Genomic DNA, 26,469 nt, shown 5'->3' on the forward strand with positions numbered 1-26,469 from the left:
AAGAGAGAGAAAGAGGGAAGACAGTAGAGAAAAGGAGAGAAAGAGGGAGGAGAGGGCAGACAAACACAGAATGTAGAGGGAGATGTAATTAACATTGAGACACACTAATGAAACAGGCAATGAGAAGGGCATCTCACTGGTGCCTCAGAGTCATTGTAAATCACATACACACACTCCAAAAGGGACCTGTCATAAACCATTACAGATATTAGTAGTGACCGCTCACATCCCAATCAGAAACAGTGTTCCTGTCTCTCTCCCTTTCATTTCTCCCCCTCTCCTCCCTCCCTCTGCATTTGAATAGAAAAAAAGTTTATCATTATGGTGGCTTCAGTGGAGTGAAGAATTATACATACTGAAGAGAGAGAGAGCGCACGCGCGTGCGTGCGTGTGAGATAGCATGACCCTGGCTCCAAGCTCTAATGAGGGTCAGTGAGTCTAACAGAGTGAATCCTGACCAACTTCTCTGGCCCCGTTCCAGGGTCACACACACACACACACACACACACACACACACACACACACAGCAAAACAACTTCTGTAACACATACTTCGATATAGTCAATGAGAATTCATTCCCATAGTGACTTTTTGTCACTTCACATAATGTATGAAAAACTCTTCCAAATAATATTGTTAGTATCACTCATCGGTTTGCCAGCTCTCTCTCTTTCTCTCTCACACACACAGTCTGGGTAGGTATTGATGAAACGGTCCCAGTCTGTTCTAACACACATTTCAATATCTCATCTTCTGCAGTTAATCACACTTACTACAGACAGAGAGAGACAGACAGACAGAGAGACAGACAGACAGAGAGACAGACAGACAGACAGACAGACAGACAGACAGACAGACAGACAGACAGACAGAGAGACAGAGAGACAGAGAGACAGACAGACAGACAGACAGACAGACAGACAGACAGACAGACAGAGAGGAGGTCTGGCCCGAGGCCCAGAGTAGAAAATCCATACCCTCCCTGTTATCAGGCTCATAATTGGTTTTCCTCCATCCAGGCCCCTGCCTCCACTATTTCCCTCATCCCTCTCTCCCTCCGTCTCTCTCTCACTCAACCTGAGCAAAGCATTAGCTCCACTGTAGGTAGTACTACACATGAGAGGAATACTGTGGTGACAGACAGACAGACCAGAGAAGAAGGACGGTGCTGGACGGGCAGGCAGACAGGTGGACAGACTGACAGAGACTTCCAGCTGGGTTAGATACTCAACATGCTGTATGACAATGTCTCCTGGACAGAGAACACAGAGAGGGACGGAGAAAAGACAAGTGGGGACAGGGACAGGGATAGGGACGGGGACAGGGAGAGACGGGGATAGGGACAGGGAAGAGAGATCAAAACGCAGCTAGAAGAAAATAGAACATGTTTAGAGAAAGAGAAATGGAGGGAACATGTAAGAGAGAAAAGAGACGGTGAGAGAGGAGAGACCGATCCTCAGGGAGAAAGAGAGAAGGAGAGACCGATCCTCAGGGAGAAAGAGAGATGGAGAGACCGATCCTCAGGGAGAAAGAGAGACCGATCCTCAGGGAGAAAGAGAGAAGGAGAGACCGATCCTCAGGGAGAAAGAGAGGAGAGACCGATCCTCAGGGAGAAAGAGAGACCGATCCTCAGGGAGAAAGAGAGAAGGAGAGACCGATCCTCAGGGAGAAAGAAAGAGAGACCGGTCCTCAGGGAGAAAGAGAGACCGATCCTCAGGGAGAAAGAGAGAAGGAGAGACCGATCCTCAGGGAGAAAGAAAGAGAGAAGGAGAGACCGATCCTCAGAGAGAAAGAAAGAGAGAAGGAGAGACCGATCCTCAGGGAGAAAGAGAGGAGAGACCGATCCTCAGGGAGAAAGAGAGACCGATCCTCAGGGAGAAAGAGAGACCGATCCTCAGGGAGAAAGAAAGAGAGGAGAGACCGATCCTCAGGGAGAAAGAAAGAGAGGAGAGACCGATCCTCAGGGAGAAAGAAAGAGAGACCGATCCTCAGGGAGAAAGAAAGAGAGACCGATCCTCAGGGAGAAAGAAAGAGAGACCGATCCTCAGGGAGAAAGAAAGAGAGACCGATCCTCAGGGAGAAAGAAAGAGACCGATCCTCAGGGAGAAAGAAAGAGAGACCGATCCTCAGGGAGAAAGAAAGAGAGACCGATCCTCAGGGAGAAAGAAAGAGAGACCGATCCTCAGGGAGAAAGAAAGAGAGACCGATCCTCAGGGAGAAAGAGAGGAGAGACCGATCCTCAGGGAGAAAGAGAGACCGATCCTCAGGGAGAAAGAGAGGAGAGACCGATCCTCAGGGAGAAAGAGAGACCGATCCTCAGGGAGAAAGAGAGAAGGAGAGACCGATCCTCAGGGAGAAAGAAAGAGAGACCGGTCCTCAGGGAGAAAGAGAGACCGATCCTCAGGGAGAAAGAGAGAAGGAGAGACCGATCCTCAGGGAGAAAGAAAGAGAGAAGGAGAGACCGATCCTCAGAGAGAAAGAAAGAGAGAAGGAGAGACCGATCCTCAGGGAGAAAGAGAGGAGAGACCGATCCTCAGGGAGAAAGAGAGACCGATCCTCAGGGAGAAAGAGAGACCGATCCTCAGGGAGAAAGAAAGAGAGGAGAGACCGATCCTCAGGGAGAAAGAAAGAGAGGAGAGACCGATCCTCAGGGAGAAAGAAAGAGAGACCGATCCTCAGGGAGAAAGAAAGAGAGACCGATCCTCAGGGAGAAAGAAAGAGAGACCGATCCTCAGGGAGAAAGAAAGAGAGACCGATCCTCAGGGAGAAAGAAAGAGACCGATCCTCAGGGAGAAAGAAAGAGAGACCGATCCTCAGGGAGAAAGAAAGAGAGACCGATCCTCAGGGAGAAAGAAAGAGAGACCGATCCTCAGGGAGAAAGAAAGAGAGACCGATCCTCAGGGAGAAAGAAAGAGAGACCGATCCTCAGGGAGAAAGAAAGAGAGAAGGAGAGACAGATCCTCAGAGAGAAAGAGAACTTCTGTGAGTGTAATGTTTACTGTTCATTTTTATTGTTTATTTCACTTTTGTATATTATCTACCTCACTTGCTTTGGCAATGTTAACATATGTTTCCCATGCCAATAAAGGCCCTTGAATTGAATGGAATCGAGAAGGAGAGAGCGATCCTCAGAGAGAAAGAGATCGAGAAGGAGAGAGCAATCCTCAGAGAGAAAGAGATCGAGAAGGAGAGAGCGATCCTCAGAGAGAAAGAGATCGAGAAGGAGAGAGCGATCCTCAGAGAGAAAGAGATCGAGAAGGAGAGAGCGATCCTCAGAGAGAAAGAGATCGAGAAGGAGAGAGCGATCCTCAGAGAGAAAGAGATCGAGAAGGAGAGAGCGATCCTCAGAGAGAAAGAGATCGAGAGGAGAGAGCGATCCTAGAGAGAAGAGATCGGAAGGAGAGCGATCCTCAGAGAGAAAGAGATCGAGAAGGAGAGAGCGATCCTCAGAGAGAAAGAGATCGAGAAGGAGAGAGCGATCCTCAGAGAGAAAGAGATCGAGAAGGAGAGAGCGATCCTCAGAGAGAAAGAGATCGAGAAGGAGAGAGCGATCCTCAGAGAGAAAGAGATCGAGAAGGGGAGAGCGATCCTCAGAGAGAAAGAGATCGAGAAGGGGAGAGCGATCCTCAGAGAGAAAGAGATCGAGAAGGAGAGAGCGATCCTCAGAGAGAAAGAGATCGAGAAGGAGAGAGCGATCCTCAGAGAGAAAGAGATGGATAAGGAGAGAGCGATCCTCAGAGAGAAAGAGATGGATAAGGAGAGAGCGATCCTCAGAGAGAAAGAGATGGAGAAGGAGAGAGCAATCCTCAGAGAGAAAGAGATGGAGAAGGAGAGAGCAATCCTCAGAGAGAAAGAGATGGAGAAGGAGAGAGCAATCCTCAGAGAGAAAGAGATCGAGGAGAGAGCGATCCTCAGAGAGAAAGAGATCGAGAAGGAGAGAGCGATCCTCAGAGAGAAAGAGATCGAGAAGGAGAGAGCGATCCTCAGAGAGAAAGAGATCGAGAAGGAGAGAGCGATCCTCAGAGAGAAAGAGATCGAGAAGGAGAGAGCGATCCTCAGAGAGAAAGAGATCGAGAAGGAGGAGAGCGATCCTCAAAGAGAAAGAGATCGAGAAGGAGAGAGCGATCCACAGAGAGAAAGAGATCGAGAAGGAGAGAGCGATCCTCAAAGAGAAAGAGATCGAGAAGGAGAGAGCGATCCCAGAGAGGAAAGAGCGATCCTCAGAGAGAAAGAGATCGAGAAGGAGAGAGCGATCCTCAGAGAGAAAGAGATCGAGAAGGAGAGAGCGATCCTCAGAGAAAGAGATCGAGAAGGAGAGAGCGATCCTCAGAGAAGAGATCGAGAAGGAGAGAGCGATCCTCAGAGAAAAGAGATCGAGAAGGAGAGAGCGATCCTCAGAGAGAAAGAGATCGAGAAGGAGAGAGCGATCCTCAGAGAGAAAGAGATCGAGAAGGAGAGAGCGATCCTCAGAGAGAAAGAGATCGAGAAGGAGAGAGCGATCCTCAGAGAGAAAGAGATCGAGAAGGAGAGAGCGATCCTCAGAGAGAAAGAGATCAAGAAGGGGAGAGCGATCCTCAGAGAGAAAGAGATCGAGAAGGAGAGAGCGATCCTCAGAGAGAAAGAGATCGAGAAGGAGAGAGCGATCCTCAGAGAGAAAGAGATCGAGAAGGAGAGAGCGATCCTCAGAGAGAAATAGATCGAGAAGGAGAGAGCGATCCTCAGAGAGAAAGAGATCGAGAAGGAGAGAGCGATCCTCAGAGAGAAAGAGATCGATAAGGAGAGAGCGATCCTCAGAGAGAAAGAGATGGAGAAGGAGAGAGCGATCCTCAGAGAGAAAGAGATCGAGAAGGAGAGAGCGATCCTCAGAGAGAAAGAGATCGAGAAGGAGAGAGCGATCCTCAGAGAGAAAGAGATCGAGAAGGAGAGAGCGATCCTCAGAGAGAAAGAGATCGAGAAGGAGAGAGCGATCCTCAGAGAGAAAGAGATCGAGAAGGAGAGAGCGATCCTCAGAGAGAAAGAGATCGAGAAGGAGAGAGCGATCCTCAGAGAGAAAGAGATCGAGAAGGAGAGAGCGATCCTCAGAGAGAAAGAGATCAAGAAGGGGAGAGCGATCCTCAGAGAGAAAGAGATCGAGAAGGAGAGAGCGATCCTCAGAGAGAAAGAGATCGAGAAGGAGAGAGCGATCCTCAGAGAGAAAGAGATCGAGAAGGAGGAGAGCGATCCTCAGAGAGAAATAGATCGAGAAGGAGAGAGCGATCCTCAGAGAGAAAGAGATCGAGAAGGAGAGAGCGATCCTCAGAGAGAAAGAGATCGATAAGGAGAGAGCGATCCTCAGAGAGAAAGAGATGGAGAAGGAGAGAGCGATCCTCAGAGAGAAAGAGATCGAGAAGGAGAGAGCGATCCTCAGAGAGAAAGAGATGGAGAAGGAGAGAGCAATCCTCAGAGAGAAAGAGATGGAGAAGGAGAGAGCAATCCTCAGAGAGAAAGAGATCGAGGAGAGAGCGATCCTCAGAGAGAAAGAGATCGAGAAGGAGAGAGCGATCCTCAGAGAGAAAGAGATGGAGAAGGAGAGAGCGATCCTCAGAGAGAAAGAGATGGAGAAGGAGAGAGCGATCCTCAGAGAGAAAGAGATGGAGAAGGAGAGAGCGATCCTCAGAGAGAAAGAGATGGAGAAGGAGAGAGCGATCCTCAGAGAGAAAGAGATGGAGAAGGAGAGAGCGATCCTCAGAGAGAAAGAGATGGAGAAGGAGAGAGCGATCCTCAGAGAGAAAGAGATGGAGAAGGAGAGAGCCATCCTCAGAGAGAAAGAGATGGAGAAGGAGAGAGCGATCCTCAGAGAGAAAGAGATGGAGAAGGAGAGAGCGATCCTCAGAGAGAAAGAGATGGAGAAGGAGAGAGCAATCCTCAGAGAGAAAGAGATCGAGGAGAGAGCGATCCTCAGAGAGAAAGAGATCGAGAAGGAGAGAGCGATCCTCAGAGAGAAAGAGATCGAGAAGGAGAGAGCGATCCTCAGAGAGAAAGAGATCGAGAAGGAGAGAGCGATCCTCAGAGAGAAAGAGATCGAGAAGGAGAGAGCGATCCTCAGAGAGAAAGAGATCGAGAAGGAGAGAGCGATCCTCAAAGAGAAAGAGATCGAGAAGGAGAGAGCGATCCACAGAGAGAAAGAGATCGAGAAGGAGAGAGCGATCCTCAGAGAGAAAGAGATCGAGAAGGAGAGAGCGATCCTCAGAGAGAAAGAGATCGAGAAGGAGAGAGCGATCCTCAGAAAGAGATCGAGAAGGAGAGAGCGATCCTCAGAGAGAAAGAGATCGAGAAGGAGAGAGCGATCCTCAGAGAGAAAGAGATCGAGAAGGAGAGAGCGATCCTCAGAGAGAAAGAGATGGAGAAGGAGAGAGCGATCCTCAGAGAGAAAGAGATGGAGAAGGAGAGAGCGATCCTCAGAGAGAAAGAGATCGAGAAGGAGAGAGCGATCCTCAGAGAGAAAGAGATGGAGAAGGAGAGAGCGATCCTCAGAGAGAAAGAGATGGAGAAGGAGAGAGCGATCCTCAGAGAGAAAGAGATCGAGAAGGAGAGAGCGATCCTCAAAGAGAAAGAGATGGAGAAGGAGAGAGCGATCCTCAGAGAGAAATAGGAAGAGGTTGAGTAGACGGTAGTGTTGTAATCTCTCCTTCCTTCAGGGTTGCCAGGTGTGAGATCTTCCCCCTGCCACCGCCTTGGGCAGAGAAACAGTATACCTTCACCTCTGCTACACCTCTAACATCCCTCCTTCTCTCCCTCGGCCTGCTTAGATCCACTACCTCCCACTCCCTACCTCCCTCTCTCCTTCCCTTGCGTTTCCACTCTTTCCCCCTCTCTCTTTTTTTCCACCTCCCCCCTAAGTCAGATGTATTTAAAGTGCATTTCACCTGGGTTTCCATTTCCCTCTTTCTGGATTGTCAACAACCAGAAATTTCACATGGAATATCCAAGCAGGAAAAAGGTTACAATAGCCGATCAGTGATTTTGGATGATTTCCGTAAAGTTTTTTGTTTTTTTTAAAGACAGGCGGCTATTCGGGGTTACATCAATCAGACATAAAACATTTTGCACAAACGCATAAAGTAATAATAAAATAATCCACACAATAACTCATTTCCAATGAGTCCTTTTCCTCCCGAATTCAACCGCTTTTGGTGATCTGAAAAGAAATGACCACTGGACTCACAGAGAACGATATATTCTCTATTTTCACTGCAGTCAGGGAGTGTTGAAAATGTTATATCCGTTTTAAAAAGAACTCATTTGTCATGTTTTCCACCTTGGGTCATACAAGGAAAGGAAAGTTCTGGTCATATTGAGACATACGAGCACTATCCTAACATAGTGGTTTAAACTCCAATGCAGAGTTATGGTGATCGGTAGTGAAGGATTATTTTTGCACATCAGTGTGTGTGTGTGTGTGTGTGTTTCTCATTCTTTATGAATTTCAAAGTGTGTGTGTCAGAGTTTGCGTTTGGGATTTGGAGGACAATCTGTTGCCGTCAGCTCGGCCTGATGGGAAATATGGCCCATTAGGGGCCGTCACTCAGAGTAATTCACTTCCTGGTTTCTCTGCTCGCGCTACGGCTCCCACGGCAACGAGAAATGGGCGAACGGGAAATCAATTACCGTGGGAATTAAGAGTGCATCATAGCACCGGCTGGTTAAACGCTATCCATCACCTCGTGACAGACACACACAAATTCATTCATTTACCAACTCTCCATCACACACACACATTGCAAAGTTGTTTGATGGAATGAAGCTGAATGGCAGCTGAACTCAGTCATAGGAGTAATAGTACTTCAGGACAGGGTTGAGATCAGCTGTCACACACACACACACACACACACTAAGAACTGCTGACCCAATTCCATTGTGTGCATGGAGGCCTGTCTTGAGACTGAAAATGTCATCGGAGCTCCAATCCACCTCTGTCTGCACTGTCACCGCTAAAGCTGTCACGACTGTACACACACACACACACACACACACACACACACACACACACACACAATACATTCAGGCATACTGCAGCTATAAATACATACAGCAGGGATCATCAACTAGATTCAGCCGTTGGACGAGTTTTTCTTGAGTGGATAGCCAGTGGTTCGGAACATAATTACAAATAATTGGTAAGAATGCAAATTGACCACAAGAAGCCCAAACGGATATAATATTTGACTAAAACACAATAATTTTAAACCTTGCTTGCATTTGTGACCCGTTTCAGGAAGCTAGGCACATGTCACACGTCACTACTTCACAGGAGAGGCATTTGAAATCCTTCTTTTTGTGGTGATTTTTTTGGGAAGAAATGCCGTCTGGAACATTCATTCACAACTTTCATTTGTTTTAATAACAAACTTGTATTCCATCTGTAAATATGAATAAAGTTGTTGGTTGAGCCCAGTTGGTTTAGCCCCAGAAAAAGACAGGAGCCTTCCCGCTAGCCGTGATTGGCTGAGATAATGGATGGGCTGGACATGCCGGGAGATGAGTTTGGATTGGTCTGCCATGTAGAATGCTTCTGTCTATAACGTGAGCTGCTCAGTATGTGTTAATAATCGAGAACTACAGAAAATGCGCTCCTTTTCTCAACAACATTGATAACCGGAATTTAGCAGGCGCTATCGACAGATCAGTTGGGCTACTTTCTGCACACGCCACGGTCAGTGTGAACCGGAGTGACTTGACCCGACGCTGGCCAAGCAAGATGGAGGACAAACAAGAGAGTTAAATGGTTCCAGTCTGCTGTGAAGCGTTCATCCGTCTATACAGCTAAGAGTCTAGCTACATTTTCCAATGTTCTACGTTTCTGGCTCGCTAGCTAACGTTACGTGTATGATCTGTGAAGTAATATTATTTCTATCTCAGATAGCCATTTGCATTGATAGTTATAGCATAATGTTATGTAACTCGTTAACATTTAGCTACCTGCAGATTAGCTACCTGCAGATTTAGCTACCTGCAGATTCATGCATGGTAGTAGGAGTTGGGATTATGGTTCATTGTTTAGCTAGCTAGCTACATGTCTAAACAAAATACTCCACTATGCAAGTAACCATTTCACTGTACTGTTTACACCTTCTGTATCCTGTGCATGTGACAAACTTTGATATAGTGCATGTTTACCAGAGACGGTAATGTGAAGAACAACATGACCTGCACCAAAGTCAGATTAGGTGGCCAAATAAAATCCCCCACGGTGCTGCCAGATGGGGAACCATGACATACAGTATAGTCATACATATATTCATATCTATACAGCTGTCCAGCTCAACTAGGAAGGGAGGAGGGAGGGAGGGATAAAGAGAGAGAGAGATCAAGAGAGTGACGGTCATCAACGTTTTCATGCATTTCGTTTTACGAAACCATAAGACCAACCTTATTCAAAACACAAAAGTGGGACCTCCTTGCTAAATATATTCTACCCACCGTCTTGGCACGGTGCGAGTTATCCACCGTCTTGGCACGGTGCGAGTTGTCCACCGTCTTGGCACGGTGCGAGTTGTCCACCGTCTTGGCACGGTGCGAGTTGTCCACCGTCTTGGCACGGTGCGAGTTGTCCACCGTCTTGGCACGGTGCGAGTTATCCACCGTCTTGGCACGGTGCGAGTTATCCACCGTCTTGGCACGGTGCGAGTTATCCACCGTCTTGGCGCGGTGCGAGTTATCCACCGTCTTGGCGCGGTGCGAGTTGTCCACCGTCTTGGCGCGGTGCGAGTTGTCCACCGTCTTGGCGCGGTGCGAGTTGTCCACCGTCTTGGCGCGGTGCGAGTTATCTACCGTCTTGGCGCGGTGCGAGTTATCCACCGTCTTGGCACGGTGCGAGTTATCCACCGTCTTGGCACGGTGCGAGTTATCCACCGTCTTGGCACGGTGCGAGTTATCCACCGTCTTGGCACGGTGCGAGTTATCCACCGTCTTGGCACGGTGCGAGTTGTCCACCGTCTTGGCACGGTGCGAGTTGTCCACCGTCTTGGCACGGTGCGAGTTGTCCACCGTCTTGGCACGGTGCGAGTTGTCCACCGTCTTGGCACGGTGCGAGTTATCCACCGTCTTGGCACGGTGCGAGTTATCCACCGTATTGGCGCGGTGCGAGTTGTCCACCGTCTTGGCACGGTGCGAGTTATCCACCGTCTTTGCACGGTGCGAGTTGTCCACCATCTTGGCACGGTGCGAGTTGTCCACCGTCTTGTTACAGTGCGAGTTATCCACCGTCTTGGCACGGTGCGAGTTATCCACCGTCTTGGCACGGTGCGAGTTATCCACCGTCTTGGCACGGTGCGAGTTGTCCACCGTCTTGGCGCGGTGCGAGTTATACACCGTCTTGGCGCGGTGCGAGTTGTCCACCGTCTTGGCGCGGTGCGAGTTATCCACCGTCTTGGCACGGTGCGAGTTGTCCACCGTCTTGGCGCGGTGCGAGTTATACACCGTCTTGGCACGGTGCGAGTTGTCCACCGTCTTGGCACGGTGCGAGTTATCCACCATCTTGGCACGGTGTAAGTTATCCATCGTCTTGGCACGGTGCGATTTATCCCAGAACAAGTACTAGTATACAAGCCAAAGGAGGCAGGAAGGAATGTGTGTCTGACACTTCCACTGCTATGTACAGGTCAGAACCTCATTAACTACAATGACAGTCTGGCCTCCCATTCATCATCTCCCCTTCCATGGGCTGGGTCCCAATACTCTGGGAACAGCCTTCTTCCCTTGGCCTCTTTCCTTATGTCCTGTGCTGATCTCCTAACAGGAAGTACTTGTCCTTGTTAATTTGGTTTTCCAAACGAGTGTTAAGCGTATATGTAGTCTAATAACCTACAATATGTGCTATGATATGGTTTCTATGGATTTGCGGGAAAGGTGAATGCCATTTTCCATATTGAGACGCAGCCCCAAGTCTACCTTGTGGCTACTGACACAAAACTGATTGAAGAGGGATTTCCAGCGGCACTAATGAATCCAATCTGAAGGTTTTCCTGACCACTGTCATGGACTCAAAGAATTCCCAAAACGCTGCTGTCAACGGAGATGAGTCCGTCAACGTCACCAAAACGCTGCTGTCAACGGAGATGAGTCCGTCAACGTCCCCAAAACGCTGCTGTCAACGGAGATGAGTCCGTCAACGTCCCCAAAACGCTGCTGTCAACGGAGATGAGTCCGTCAACGTCACCACTATAATAAAAAAACACTCCCTCCGTACTGCCCTACCAAGCAAAAAGGCAGTAACTGCTAATTTGGTCGAAAATGAGTTAGTCATTTTTGCTACAGTAAATACATGCCTAATCATGTGGACAAGTATCCTGCCTATATTGTATTGTGTTTTGGAGAAAATGGGGCTCATGTTAGCAGTAACTGCATAAAGTTACTGGTTAACCAAGGTAAATAAAAGCAATTTTTCTCAGTTCCAAGCTATGAGCAGTTACTGCCGTTTTGCTTTTTGGTAGGGCAGCATAGACAAGGAATGAGGTGGTGATGAGGTGTGTGTGTACATGTACCTAAGGAGAGAAAGAAGAGATGGAGGAAAGAAGAGGTAGAACAGGAGGAAGCGACGGAGCCGGAGGAAGAGAGAATGATTGATAGAGTGAGAGAGAGAGACTGGGTCTCTGTCTCTATAGAGGAAGAGAGGGAGGGAGAGAGGATGAGTAAGGAGTGAACGAATGAGTGATGGAGAGAGACTGACAGCAAGACCAAGACGAAGAGCAAGAGAGAAAAGAGAGACAGACATAGAGAAAAAGACAGATCCAAACAGAGATGGACTGAGAAAAAAAACTATCTAGACTTTTGTGTTTCACACACACACACACACACACACACACACACACACACACACACACACACACACACCTTAATCAACTACTGATTATCCCTCCCCCACTCCAGACAGAGCCAGAAGCACACTGACGCCAACACACACAAGAGATTAAAAACAGGGCTATGCATATGCTGTAGACATGCTACAGTGATAATGCTAGCTTCCTTCCTTTAGTCCTTGAACCACTGATCACACACAAATACGCAAACACACTCACAATCAAATCTAATTTAGAATACAACAGGTTTAGACCTTCGTGAAACACTTACTTACAAGCCCCCAACCAACAATGCAGCTTTAAGAAAATACCTAAAAAAAGAGATGAGTAACAAATAATTAAAGAGACGCAATAAATAACAAAGCGAGACTATATACAGGGGGGTACTGGTACAGAGTCAGTGTGTCAGTCAGTATATACAGGGGGGTACTGGTACAGAGTCAGTGTGTCAGTCAGTATATACAGGGGGGTACTGGTACAGAGTCAGTGTGTCAGTCAGTATATACAGGGGGGTACTGGTACAGAGTCAGTGTGTCAGTCAGTATATACAGGGGGGTACTGGTACAGAGTCAGTGTGTCAGTCAGTATATACAGGGGGGTACTGGTACAGAGTCAGTGTGTCAGTCAGTATATACAGGGGGGTACTGGTACAGAGTCAGTGTGTCAGTCAGTATATACAGGGGGGTACTGGTACAGAGTCAGTGTGTCAGTCAGTATATACAGGGGGGTACTGGTACAGAGTCAGTGTGTCAGTCAGTATATACAGGGGGGTACTGGTTCAGAGTCAGTGTGTCAGTCAGTATATACAGGGGGGTACTGGTACAGAGTCAGTGTGCGGGGGCACCGGTGTTGAGGTAATATGTACATGTAGGTAGAGTTATGAAAGGTGACTATGCAAATAGTCTGGGTAGCCATTTGACTAGATGTTCAGGAGTCTTGTGGCTTGGGGGTAGAAGCTGTTCAGAAGCCTCTTGGACCTAGACTTGGTGCTCTGGTACCACTTGCCGTGCAGTAGCAGAGAGAACAGTCTATGACTAGGGTGGCTGAAGTCATTGACAATTTTTAGGGCCTTCCTCTGACACCGCCTGGTATAGAGGTCCTGGATGGCAGGAAGCTTGGCCCCAGTGATGTACTGTGCCATACACACTACCCTCTGTAGTGCCTTGCGGTCGGAGGCAGAGCTTTTGCCATACCAGGTAGTGATGCAACCCATCAGGATGCAGCTGTAATATATTTAAATGAGTGGACTGTGGAATGCTTGTTATCTGTAATGAATGTTTTACAAAGCGTTTTCTTAGCCACACACACACTTGTGATGAAGTGAGCTCTGGAGTGTCCTAACGGTTTGTACTGTTACACAAGGTATATACATTCAACATCTCTCTAATGTTCACAGAACTAAAGGAAACTTAATCAAATCTCAAGAGTTATGTTGAGTGAGGAGTAGGTACGTGAGAGAGAGAGAGAGACCCAGGACAGCAACACAATTAGACCCAACCAAATCATGAGAAAACAAAAAAATATTACTTGACACATTGGAAAGAATTAATAACCAAAAAACAGAGCGAACTAGAATGCTATTTGGCCCTAATCAGAGAGTACACAGTGACAGAATACCTGACCACTGTGACTGACCCAAACTTAAGGAAATCTTTGACTATGTACAGACTCAGTGAGCATAGCCTTGCTATTGAGAAAGGCCGCCGTAGGCAGACCTGGCTCTCAAGAGAAGACAGGCTATGTGCACACTGCCCACAAAATGAGGTAGAAACTGAGCTGCTCTTCCTGAGCTGCACTTCCTGAGCTGCACTTCCTGAGCTGCACTTCCTGAGCTGCACTTCCTGAGCTGCACTTCCTGAGCTGCACTTCCATTTGTATATCTATTGGGGGAAATACCACAGTGTGTCATCACAGCAGCAACATTTGTGACCTGTTGGCACAAAAAAAGGACAACCAGTAAAGAACAAACACAATTGTAAATACAAGCCATATTTATGTTGATTTATTTTCCCTTTTGTACTGTAACTATTTGGACATCGTTACAACACTGTGACATTAGAAATGTCTTTATTCTTTTGGAAGTGTAATGTTTCCTGTTAATGTTTTATTGTTAATTTCACTTTTGTTTATTATCTACTTCACTTGCTTTGGCAATGTTAACATACGTTTCCCATGCCAATAAAGGCCCTTACATTGAATTGAAACTGAATTGAGAGAGAGTGTATGTGTGTGTTCCCACTTACATTCTCCACAGTTAACCCCTAACCCACGTCTACCCCTCCTCCAGACTACTCCTTTACATCTCCCCATCTTCTATCTTTATGGATGGCCTGTTTACACCCCTCCTACACACACACACACACACACACACACACACACACACACACCTGAAGTGGTTTTCCCATATGGTTGGTTTAGTCACACACACGCATCAGAGGTGGTCATCCCAAACTAGGCGGTTTAGGAAACACACACACATATATCTGTGTTGGCCTGCCAAGGCTAGCGGTTCAGTCTAGTGGTCCACTACACCATGAGTGCTGCTGTGGTGAAAAAAAGTGACATTTATTACTGATTCTAAGTGTTATAATAAGACCAATTCTGAGTGTTGTGGTGAGAAACTATTACAGAAAATAAACAGTATTTTGTGTTATTGGTCTGGTCTTCATAGACTGATACATACTGGGAAAATGAGCGAGGCCCAATCACTATCTCTCTATATGTGAAATTGCAGTGTTGAGGGGACTCCGGGATGCTGGCCTTCTAGGCAGAGTTGCAAAGAAAAATCCATATCTCAGACTGGCCAATAATAAGGAAAGATTAAGATGGGCGCAAGAACACAGACACTGGACAGAGGAACTCTGCCGAGAAGGCCAGCATCCCGGAGTCGCCTCTTCACTGTTGACGTTGAGACTAGAGGTCGACCGATTAATCGGAATGGCCGATTTCAAGTTTTCATAACAATCGGAAATCGGTATTTATGGACGGCGATTTAAAAAAAAAATATTTTACACCTTTATTTCACTAGGAAGGTCAGTTAAGAACACATTCTTATTTTCAATGACGGCGTAGGAACGGTGGGTTAACTGCCTTGTTCAGGGTCAGAACGACCGATTTTTACCTTATCAGCTCAGGGATTCAATCCTGCAACCTTACGGTTAACTAGTCCAACGCTCTAACCATCTGCTTTACATTGCACTCCACGAGGAGCCTGCCTGTTACGCGAATGCAGTAAGAAGCCAAGGTAAGTTGCTAGCTAGCATTAAACTTATCTTATAAAAACAATCAATCTTAACATAATCACTAGTTAACTACACATGGTTGATGATATTACTAGTTTATCTAGCCTGTCCTGCGTTGCATATAATCGCTTAGGTACACGTTACTCCAACCATAAACATCAATGCCTTTCTTAAAATCAATACACAAGTATATATTTTTAAAACTGCATATTTAGTTAATATTGCCTGCTAACATGAATTTATTTTAACTAGGGAAAATGTGTCACTTCTCTTGCAACAGAGTCAGGGTATATGCAGCAGTTGGGGCCGCCTGGCTCGTTGCGAACTGTGAAGACTATTTCTTCCTAACAAAGACAGCAGACTTCGCCAAACAGGGGATGATTTAACAAAAGCGCATTTGCGAAAAAAGCACAATCGTTGCACGACTGTACCTAACCATAAACATCAATGCCTTTCTTAAAATCAATACACAGAAGTATACATTTTTAAACCTGCATATTTGGCTAAAAGAAATCCAGGTTAGCAGGCAATATTAACCAGGTGAAATTGTGTCATTTTGCGTTCATTGCACGCAGAGTCAGGGTATTTGCAACAGTTTGGGCCGTCTGGCTCATTGCGAACTAATTTGCCAGAATTTTACATAATTATGACATAACATTGAAGGTTGTGCAATGTAACAGGAATATTTAGACTTATGGATGCCACCCGTTAGATAAAAATACGGGCCGGTTCCGTATTTCACTGAAAGGAAAAACGTTTTGTTTTCGAGATGATAGTTTCCAGATTCGACCATATTAATGACCAAAGGCTCGTATTTCTGTGTGTTATCATAGACTTAATTATGTTAGCGCGCACCCGGCTAGTTAGCCGGGTGCGCGCTAATAGCGTTTCAAACGTCACTCGCTCTGAGACTTGGAGTAGTTGTTCCCCTTGCTCTGCATGGGTAACGCTGCTTCGAGGGTGGCTGTTGTCGATGTGTTCCTGGTTCGAGCCCAGGTAGGAGCGAGGAGAGGGACGGAAGCTATACTGTTACACTGGCAATACTAAAGTGCCTATAAGAACATCCAATAGTCAAAAGTATATGAAATACAAATCGTATAGAGAGAAATAGTCCTATAATAACTACAACCTAAAACTTCTTACCTGGGAATATTGAAGACTCATGTTAAAAGGAACCACCAGCTTTCATATGTTCTCATGTTCTGAGCAAGGAACTTAAACGTTAGCTTTTTTACATGGCACATATTGCACTTTTACTTTCTTCTCCAACACTTTGTTTTTGCATTATTTAAACTAAATTGAACATGTTTCATTATTTATTTGAGGCTAAATAGATTTTATTGATGCATTATATTAAGTTAAAATAAGTGTTCATTCAGTATTATTATAAAGGGATTTTTTTAAATATTAAAATCGGCTGATTAATCGGTACCGGCGGTTTTGGCCCTCCAATAATCGGTATCGGCGTTGAAAAAGCATAATCGGTCGACCTCTAGTTGAGACTGGTGTTTTGCGGGTACTATTTAATGAAGCTGCCATTTGAGGACTTGTGAGGCGTCTGTTTCTCAAAATAGACACTAATGTACTTGTCCTCTTGCTCAGTTGTGCACTGGGGCCTCCCACTCCTCTTTCTATTCTGGTTAGACCCAGCTTACGCTGTTCTGTGAAGGGAGTAGTACACAGCGTTGTACGAGATCTTCAGTTTCTTGGCAATTTCTCGCATGGAATAGCCTTCATTTCTCAGAACAAGAATAGACTGACAAGTTTCAGAAGAAAGGTCTTTGTTTCTGGCCATTTTGAGCCTGTAATCGAACCCACAAATGATGATGCTCCAAATACTCAACTAGTCTAAAGAAGGCCAGTTGTATTGCTTCTTTAAACAGAACAACAGTTGTCAGCTGTGCTAACATAATTGCAAAAGGGTTTTCAAATGATCAGTTAGCCTTTTGTGTGTGTGTATATACACATACATATGTATATACACATATACACATATATATGTGTGTGTGTGTGTGTGTGTGTATATATATATATATATATATATATATATGTGTATGTGTATGTGTTTATTTTTTATTTCACCTTTATTTAACCAGGTAGGCAAGTTGAGAACAAGTTCTCATTTACAATTGCGACCTGGCCAAGATAAAGCAAAGCAGTTCGACACATACAACAACACAGAGTTACACATGGAGTAAAACAAACATACAGTCCAATATACAGTAGAGAAATATGTCTATATACAATGTGAGAAAATGAGGTGAGATAAGGGAGGTAAAGGCAAAAAAAAGGCCATGGTGGCAAAGTAAATACAATATAGCAAGTAAAACACTGGAATGGTAGATTTCTAGTAGAAGAAAGTAGAAATAGAAATAATGGGGTGCAAAGGAGCAAAATAAATAAAATAAATAAATACAGTAGGAAGAGGTAGTTGTTTGGGCTAAATTATAGATGGGCTATGTACAGGTGCAGTGATCTGTGAGCTGCTCTAACAGCTGGTGCTTAAAGCTAGTGAGGGAGATAAGTGTTTCCAGTTTCAGAGATTTTTGTAGTTCGTTCCAGTCATTGGCAGCAGAGAACTGGAAGGAGAGACGGCCAAAAGAGGAATTGGCTTTGGGGTGACCAGAGAGATATACCTGCTGGAGCGCGTGCTACAGGTGGGTGCTGCTATGGTGACCAGTGGGCGGAGATAAGGGGGGACTTTACCTAGCAGGGTCTTGTAGATACACACACATACATACATACATATATACATACACACACACACACACACACACACACACACACACACACATTTATATATACACACACATACATACATATACACACACACCCCATTCTGGGTTAGTGATCTGCTTAAGATTCCAACACAAGCAACAGAACACAGAAAATACACAGACGCGCGCACACACACACACACAGTATCTGTCTCTCCAATCTCTCTGTTTAAATTGGCACAGAGCGACAGAGACAAGCCTCCCTCCCCTGTGTTTCTTTTTTATGTGTTCTGCTGCTTGTGTTGGAGCCTTGAGCAGATCTCTGCTGTGTGTGTGTGTGTGTGTGTGTGTGTGTGTGTGTGTGTGTGTGTGTCCCCTCTGAAAATCACCACCTCTTCTCACATCACTTCAGCACTGTTTGTTTGTGGAACAGGATGACATACTGTACTCTCAGCAACACACTGATCAAAGGGGGTTCTCTCTGTGTCTGTGCAATTGTAGAACCCCTTCAGTGACAGTAGCCACTAGAACAAGGAGTAACGATAGCAAGCACCGACAATAACCAGTACTTGACTCTCCTGTGTAGCTGGAGTGTTCAACATATCTGGCATGTGTTGGCTTTTAAAATGTTCCTTCTTTCACCACACAATCATCCTCATCATTTCCCACATTGTAAAGGACGAGCATTATTGTCATGTGGTAACGCTAGTCATCACTGTAATAACTGATTACATAATAGGCCTACAGTCACAAATCCATCTTCATCATTACTGTGCCTCTACATAAAACCAGGCGCTGATACATGCAGAAGTTAACATAACATAATCAACAACGACCGTGTTCAGCTAGTATACCTGAACTATGACCGTGTACACCTAGTACACCTGAACTATGAACCTGTACAGCTAGTATACCTGAACTATGACCGTGTACACCTAAACTATGAACCTGTACAGCTAGTATACCTGAACTATGACGTGTACACCTAGTACACCTGAACAATGACCGTGTACACTTAGTATACGTGAACTATGACAGTGTACACTTAGTATACGTGAACTATGACCGTGTACAGCTAGTATACGTGAACTATGACCGTGTACAGCTAGTATACGTGAACTATGACAGTGTACACCTAGTACACCTGAACAATGACCGTGTACACTTAGTATACGTGAACTATGACAGTGTACACTTAGTATACGTGAGCTATGACAGTGTACAGCTAGTATACGTGAACTATGACCGTGTACAGCTAGTATACGTGAACTATGACCGTGTACCGCTAGTATACGTGAACTATGACCGTGTACAGCTAGTATACGTGAACTATGACCGTGTACAGCTAGTATACGTGAACTATGACCGTGTACAGCTAGTATACGTGAACTATGACCGTGTACAGCTAGTATACGTGAACTATGACCGTGTACAGCTAGTATACGTGAACTATGACAGTGTACAGCTGGTATGTGTACAGCTAGTATATATCTGAACCATGGCCATGAAATCATCTACTATTGATTTTCCTGTGTGTGTGTGTGTGTGTGTGTGTGTGTGTCCCACTATGTGGTGCTGAGAGGTTCTGGGAAAGGGCCTCACAGCTTTGGAATGTTCTGAATGACTCGAGCCTCAAGATGGGGGAATATGCATCATTGTCTCCCAAAGAAAACTCCACAAACATGACCTACCCTAATAGAACCCTCCACCTTCCGTTTGACACACACACACTTTTATGAGTCAGGGAATAAGCCTGAGGTGGTTTACAAAACCTTGTCCAGATGGACAGTCTATAGACCACCCACTATTTCACAGACTGGACTGCATGGACCATTGCCTTGCCTTGACCCAGTAAAAGCCCAACTTTCAGTGTAAGCCAGTACAACACACACACACGCTACACAACAGTTCCACAGGGACACCATTTTCTGTCACTGCAAGCTTGTGCTAGGAATACATAGCACAGGCCTATCCAAACATTGCATTTGATGCCAGCAGTCTTGTGGGACTGGTACAAAATGAAACTCCCAAAGATTGTGCCACATGGCAGTTGATATGTACATATTGTTGTTTGATTCCTTTTCCTAATTTAACTGTAAGATGTAAAAAAAATAATGTTTTTTATTGTTCCTGGAGGCTGTTGCCATAGTGATGTACAAGCCTACCCTTTAGCTCCATCTCTTTACGCTCAGTTTAAGCACGCGCATGCACAAACACACAGTCCCCATGCTCCCCCTCCCTCTTGCTTCCAATTCTCTCTTCCTTCATAGGCGTACGCCCTTCCCATCTTCAACTGTCTTGTTTCTCCCTCTCTCCCATCAGTGCACCTCAACACGCCTGTAAAAGCAAAGCACTGCTGCACGCCCTGAGGTGATACTCCTCCCGTACGCCCGGTCCTTTGATCTAACTGATCACCTCTCTCAGTCCTCTCTTCTTTACTGATAGAGATAGGAGAGGCCTGGAGGAAAGGGACTATTTTCACAGTCTAAAGTTGTCTTTAGACGAGGCTTAAGGTTCCGTTTTGGCCTGAAAGACAATCCTTTTATGAGGTTACAGCAAAACATACCGCCAGCCATTCAGCAACATATCACAAACACTTGGACTATGTTATGGTCATTTAATAATAGCCTATTTAATTTATCAATGACAGCACACTGGCATAGGTCTACACACCATGAGGCCTTCAACAGGCCCTCAATAGGCACTGAGTGTTTAGGCTACTGCTCAATGCCAAATATTCATGCTGGTTGCTCCGACTAGACGTAACATAGTAGACATATTTCGGGGTACCTCCAAGTCGTATGATACTGTATGTAGGAATTAGAGGTCGACCGATTAATCGGAATGGCCGATTAATTAGGGCCAATTTCAAGTTTTCATAACAATCGGTAATGGGTATTTTATTGAAAACCGAGTTGACGATTTGTTTTTAATACACCTTTATTTAACTAGGCAAGTCAGTTAAGAACAAATTCTTATTTTCAATGACGGCCTAGGAACGGTGGGTTAACTGCCTTGTTCAGGGGCAGAACGACAGATTTTTACCTTGTCAGCTCGGGGATTCGATCCTGCAACCTTTCGGTTACTAGTCCAACGCTCTAACCACCTGCCTTACATTGCACTCCACGAGGAGCCTGCATGGCAGGCTGACTACCTGTTACGCGAGGGCAGCAAGAAGCAAAGGTAAGTTGCTAGCTAGCATTAACCTTATCTTATAAAAAACTATCAATCTTAACATAATCACTAGTTAACTACACATGGTTGATGATATTACTAGTTTATCTAGCTTGTCCTGCGTTCCATATAATCGATGCGGTGCCTGTTAATTTCTCATTGAATCACAGCCTACTTCGACAAACGGGTGATGATTTAACAAGCGCATTTACGAAAAAAGCACTGTCGTTGCACCAATGTACCCAACCATAAACATCAATGCCTTTCTTTAAAATCAATACACAAGTATATATTTTTAAACCTGCATATTTAGTTAATATTGCCTGCTAACATGAATTTCTTATAACTAGGGAAATTGTGTCACTTCTCTTGCGTTCCGTGCAAGCAGTCATATGCAGCAGTTTGGGCTGCCTGGCTCATTGCGAACTGTGTGAAGTCCATTTATTCCTAACAAAGGCCGTAATTAATTTGCCAGAATTGTACATAATTATGACATAACATTGAAGGTTGTACAATGTAACAGCAATATTTAGACTTAGGGATGCCATCCGTTAGATAAAATACGCAACGGTTTCGTATTTCACTGAAAGGAAAAACGTTTTGTTTTCGAAATGATAGTTTCCGGATTCGACCATTTTAATGACCAAAGGCTGGTATTTCTGTGTGTTATTATGTTATAATTAAGTCTATGATTTGATAGAGCAGTCTGTCTGAGCGATGGTAGGCACCAGCAGGCTCGTAAGCATTCATTCAAACAGCACTTTCGTGCGTTTGCCAGCAGCTCTTCGCAATGCTTCAAGCATTGTGCTGTTTATGACTTCAAGCCTATCAACTCCCGAGATTAGGCTGATGTAACCGATGTGAAATGGCTAGCTAGTTAGCGGGGTGCGCGTTAATAGCGTTTCAAACGTCACTCGCTCTGAGACTTGGAGTAGTTGTTCCCCTTGCTCTGCATGGGTAACGCTGCTTCGAGAGTGGCTGTTGTCGATGTGTTCCTGGTTCGAGCCCAGGTAGGAGCGAGGAGAGGGACGGAAGCTATACTGTTACACTGGCAATACTAAAGTGCCTATAAGAACATCCAATAGTCAAAGGTATCTGAAATACAAATGGTATAGAGAGAAATAGTCCTATAATAACTACAACCTAAAACTTCTTACCTGGGAATATTGAAGACTCATGTTAAAAAGGAACCACCAACTTTCATATGTTCTCATGTTCTGAGCAAGGAACTTAAATGTTAGCTTTTTTACATGGCACATATTGCACTTTTACTTTCTTCTCCAACACTTTGTTTTTGCATTATTTAAACCAAATTGAACATGTTTCCTTATTTATTTGAGGCTAAATTGATTTTATTGATGTATTATAAAGTTAACATAAGTGTTCATTCAGTATTGTTGTAATTGTCATTATTACAAATAAATACAAAACAAAAAACAACAAAAAATCTGTATCGTCTTTTTTTTGGTCCTCCAATAATCGGTATTGGTATTGAAAAATCATAATGGTCGACCTCAGGTAACAATGGTCTGGTTACTTAAGACAGAAATGAATGCTATTTGATTTGTAACATATCATACGGATTGGAGAACGTAACATATCCTACTAAATGGAGGGATAGAAAAGAACGTCCCAAACCATACTAATTGCTCTAAGACCAGGTTGAAATGAACAAATATATCTACAAGGTAACATCAACATTTGCAGTTGCAATTGATATGCGTATTAGGCTACAGGTCATTGCTGTCAACACCACCTTCGGACAAAACCATGCATCATTATAATGTTTAGCCAGGGTCAGTGTAAAAGTGCACAACAATTTGACAGCTGTCAAGATTGATGTAGCCAATCTTATGCACAGTTTGTGCGCCAAGTTTATATCTAACGCAAAGCCTCTTCTCGGACACAAAGACTACAACCAGGCTTTAGCAGAGGCTGCCTCGGGCTTTCCTGAATTCTAAATTCACATAAAGTAATTGGTCTCATGACATGTCAGTTTGCGTAAAACTGCTATGCTCCAACTTTGGCGCAACAGCCCATCTTTTTCAACGTAGACCATCAATAGAAGTATGTCAATAGTAGTACCAACTAGGCAATCTTCATATGACATGAACATGTATGTTGATGACTTCGCCTACCTCAGTAGGTTTGGCAGAGGTATGGAGCCCGAGGCTGTCCCCAGGATTCCCCTTTTCCCACTCAGTAATTTCTCCACCAGGACCACATTCCCGGTCCTGGCCGCTTCTAGTAGTTCTTGTTCCTTCCCCATCCGACCGAACTTCTTCTAATCCCGGATTTATAATCCAAAACCGGTATGTAGAAAGAGAATGACGGCGGCGGGGATACCCCTTCACTGTATCGTGTGAAAAAACATCTGTGTGTTCTTTTTACTGCATGTTGCAGTAAGCGTTCCCTCAAATGGGTCGGTTACCGTCCGCGGTGTGCTGCAAGGTTGGCAGGCTCAGTTGCAGAACGAGTCCATTGTCGAACCGAACGCAGGAATGAGGAACCGTAAATAGCGCATTTTGCACGGTACTGCCTGCTGCAGCTGGCTCGACGGAACTACGAACAAGCCGGTTGCCAAACCCAGACCGCCCCTCGCTCTCTTCTATCTCGGTTCGGCTATTTTGTCCTCTTCTCTCTCCGTGTAGCTCAACAAACACGCTGTGTCGTGTCCTCTCGATCGATGTCTGTCTGTTATTGTAGCATCCCAATCGCTTCCAATTTCTTTCTTTCAGTTCTCCACTTTCTTCGAACCGCACTCGCCACGGTGCCTAATGGTATCCTGCCTAATCCAGCGTTGTACAGTATGGGCGTCGATGGCGGGTTACAGCACCAACCGGAGGAAGAGGTTTAAGTTAATTTATTTGCTAATTTAAGAAAGTCACAGGTTATATGAAAAGGCTCCTAAATTTGGATAACAGTCAGCTTTAGGAGGAATATCGATGTGTATATTCCACTATTGAGCGAATAACTGGTGCACATGTCATTATTGTTTTATCAAGATAACCTTCCAAAATACATAAATCAGTGGATGCTGTAAAACAAAAATATATGCTATATAGTGAAAATAATAGCAGCCTTGGTCTATGTCATGTGTTTGTGTGATAAAAACAAACAAGAGACTGATGGTTTTTAATGGTCTGCTCTGTCCATTGACAGGCTTGCACACACCCCCTTTGTCAATCTCTTCATCCCTTGCCAGAAGATTTCTATTTTTTTTTTTTTACCTTTATTTAACCTCTCTTGGGTAGGGGGCAGTATTTTCACATCAGGATGAAAAGCGTGTCCAAAATAAACTGCATGTTACTCAGGCCCAGAAGCTAGGATATGCATATAATTGGTAGATTTGGATAGAAAACACTCGAAAGTTTCTAAAACTGTTAAAATTATGGCTGTGAGTATAACAGAACTGATATGGCAGGTGAAACCCCGAGGACAAACCATCATAAAAAAATGTTTTTCAGCCTACCACTGTTTTCAATGGCTGTCACTTTTATTATAAGGAGAAATCCTCCCAGATTGCAGTTCCTATGGCTTCCACTAGATGTCAACAGTCTTTAGAAAGAGTTTCATGCTGGTTTTTGGAAAAATTAGGCAGAAATTGTAGTTTTTCTAGGTGGCTCCCATTTTGGCTGTATTGTTTCCAAGCGCATGGAAGAGAGTGCGTTCTTTGGTATTTTTCTCCGGTAAAGACAATAACGATTCTCCGTCTTAAATTCGATCGTTTATTTACATATTAGGGTACCTAAGGTTTGATTGTTTGACTTGTTTGGAAAAGTTTATTAGTAATGTTTGGGATTCATTTTGTATGCATTTTGATGGAGGGAAACTGGGTGGATTATTGACTGAAGCGCACCAGCTAAACTGAGTTTTTATGGATATAAAGAAGGACATTATTGAACAAAAGGACCATTTGTGATGTATCTGGGACCTTTTGGAGTGCCAACAGAAGAAGATCATCAGAGGTAAGGCATTTATTATATCGCTATTTCTGACTTTCGTGGCGCACCTGCCTCGTTGAAATGTGTTTTTCATGTGTTTGTATGCGGGGCGCTGTCCTCAGATAATTGCATGGTGTGCTTTTGCCGTAAAGCCTTTTTGAAATCTGACACAGCGGCTGGATTAACAAGAAGTTAAGTTTTACTTTGATGTATTACACTTGTGATTTTATGAAAGTTAAATATTTTTAATTCTGTAGTTTGAATTTCGCCAGATGTTGGCCAGGTGGGATGCTACCATCCCACCTGCCCATAAGAAGTTAACCTTTATTTACCTAGGCAAGTCAGTTAAGAACAAATTCTTATTTACAATGACGGCCTACTCTGGCCAAACCCTCCCCTAAACCGGACATCGCTTGGCCAATTGTGCGCAGCCCTATGGGACTCCCAATCACAGCTGGGTGTGATTCAGCCCGGGATCAAACCAGGGTCTGTAGTGATGCTTCTAGCACTGAGATGCAGTGTCTTAGACCGCCACTCAGTGACCTGCAGATAATACCCAATTATTCACTAGTTCACTATCGGTTAATTAGGAATGTCACTATTTTGGTAACAATGCTGTAAATTAAGGAACACACACAGCTGTGTGATTGTGCCCTGGCTCCTGTCTGCACCTCTGATGTGAGCTCAGTGCATTGCTTCCTGTCATGCTGGGAAGAGAAGAACGTCTTATTGAGAGAGGGAGGGTGATGGAGAAAAACAGAGAGTAGGACGTCATATAGCCTACTAAACGAGAGGGAGGTGAGGAATCTCCTTGCCAGAGAGAGAGAGAAGCAGCTGCAGCCCCATCGAGTGTTGGATAGAGATACTACAATCTGACTGTCGGGGGAGAGCAGTGAAGCTGATGTCATGAGCCAAATCTATTCCATAGCAGAACCACAGACACATACAAGACAGCCCTTGTTTCACTCCATTGTTTAGCTGTCATTTCATTGGTAGATAATGAGAGGAGAAATGTGTGCTTCAAAACAAGTCAAACCTATTAAATGATACATCTATTTTTTCATTTTCTACTCTTCTCCTTTCTGATTTTTAACTGGATTATATGTCAAAACCACAGCAAGGAGCACATTCAGCAAGACGCAACGTTTTGGAACATTCAGATCAAAATATGCTATAAAAAAACGAAGTTTGTCTCTGACACATATGGAGTCACCTTAGCTATTTTCATGGCATTTCTCTCTGCAACATTTGACTATTGAATGTGGCTCTGGGTGACTACAGGAGAACCTACAGTCAATCAAGGACGTTGGCAGCACACACAACAGTGGACAGTAAGGGCTCTGTCTCAATCCATCCATGTCCTCTCCTTGACTACTCGGATCCGAAAGACCTGACCACAATTAACTATAAGCAGTCTAGCACATTAAATATGGCCGACATCACAGAGCCATTATTTTGACCTGCAAACAGTGGTTTCTGTTGCTCCTCGCTCATCAGGGGAAGTCCCCGCTTCATAAGGTGTTTTGGTGCTGTTCACTGCACCTTCTGAAGGGTG

General features: G+C 44.7%; 1 protein-coding gene across 1 annotated transcript in view; it reads right to left on the reverse strand.

The window, feature by feature from the left end:
* LOC115180125 (ankyrin repeat and sterile alpha motif domain-containing protein 1B-like) overlaps window positions 1-23,932 on the reverse strand; it is a 112,370-nt gene extending 88,438 nt beyond the window's left edge. The window contains exon 1 of the mRNA XM_029742023.1: window positions 23,109-23,932. Within this exon, the coding sequence (XP_029597883.1) occupies window positions 23,109-23,239 (131 nt within the window). The 5' untranslated portion in view covers window positions 23,240-23,932. The remainder of the gene's footprint in view (window positions 1-23,108) is intronic.
* Between the last annotated feature and the right edge of the window lie 2,537 nt (window positions 23,933-26,469).

This window comes from Salmo trutta, chromosome 40, assembly GCF_901001165.1.
Source record: "Salmo trutta chromosome 40, fSalTru1.1, whole genome shotgun sequence".
NCBI classification, from domain to species: domain Eukaryota; kingdom Metazoa; phylum Chordata; class Actinopteri; order Salmoniformes; family Salmonidae; genus Salmo; species Salmo trutta.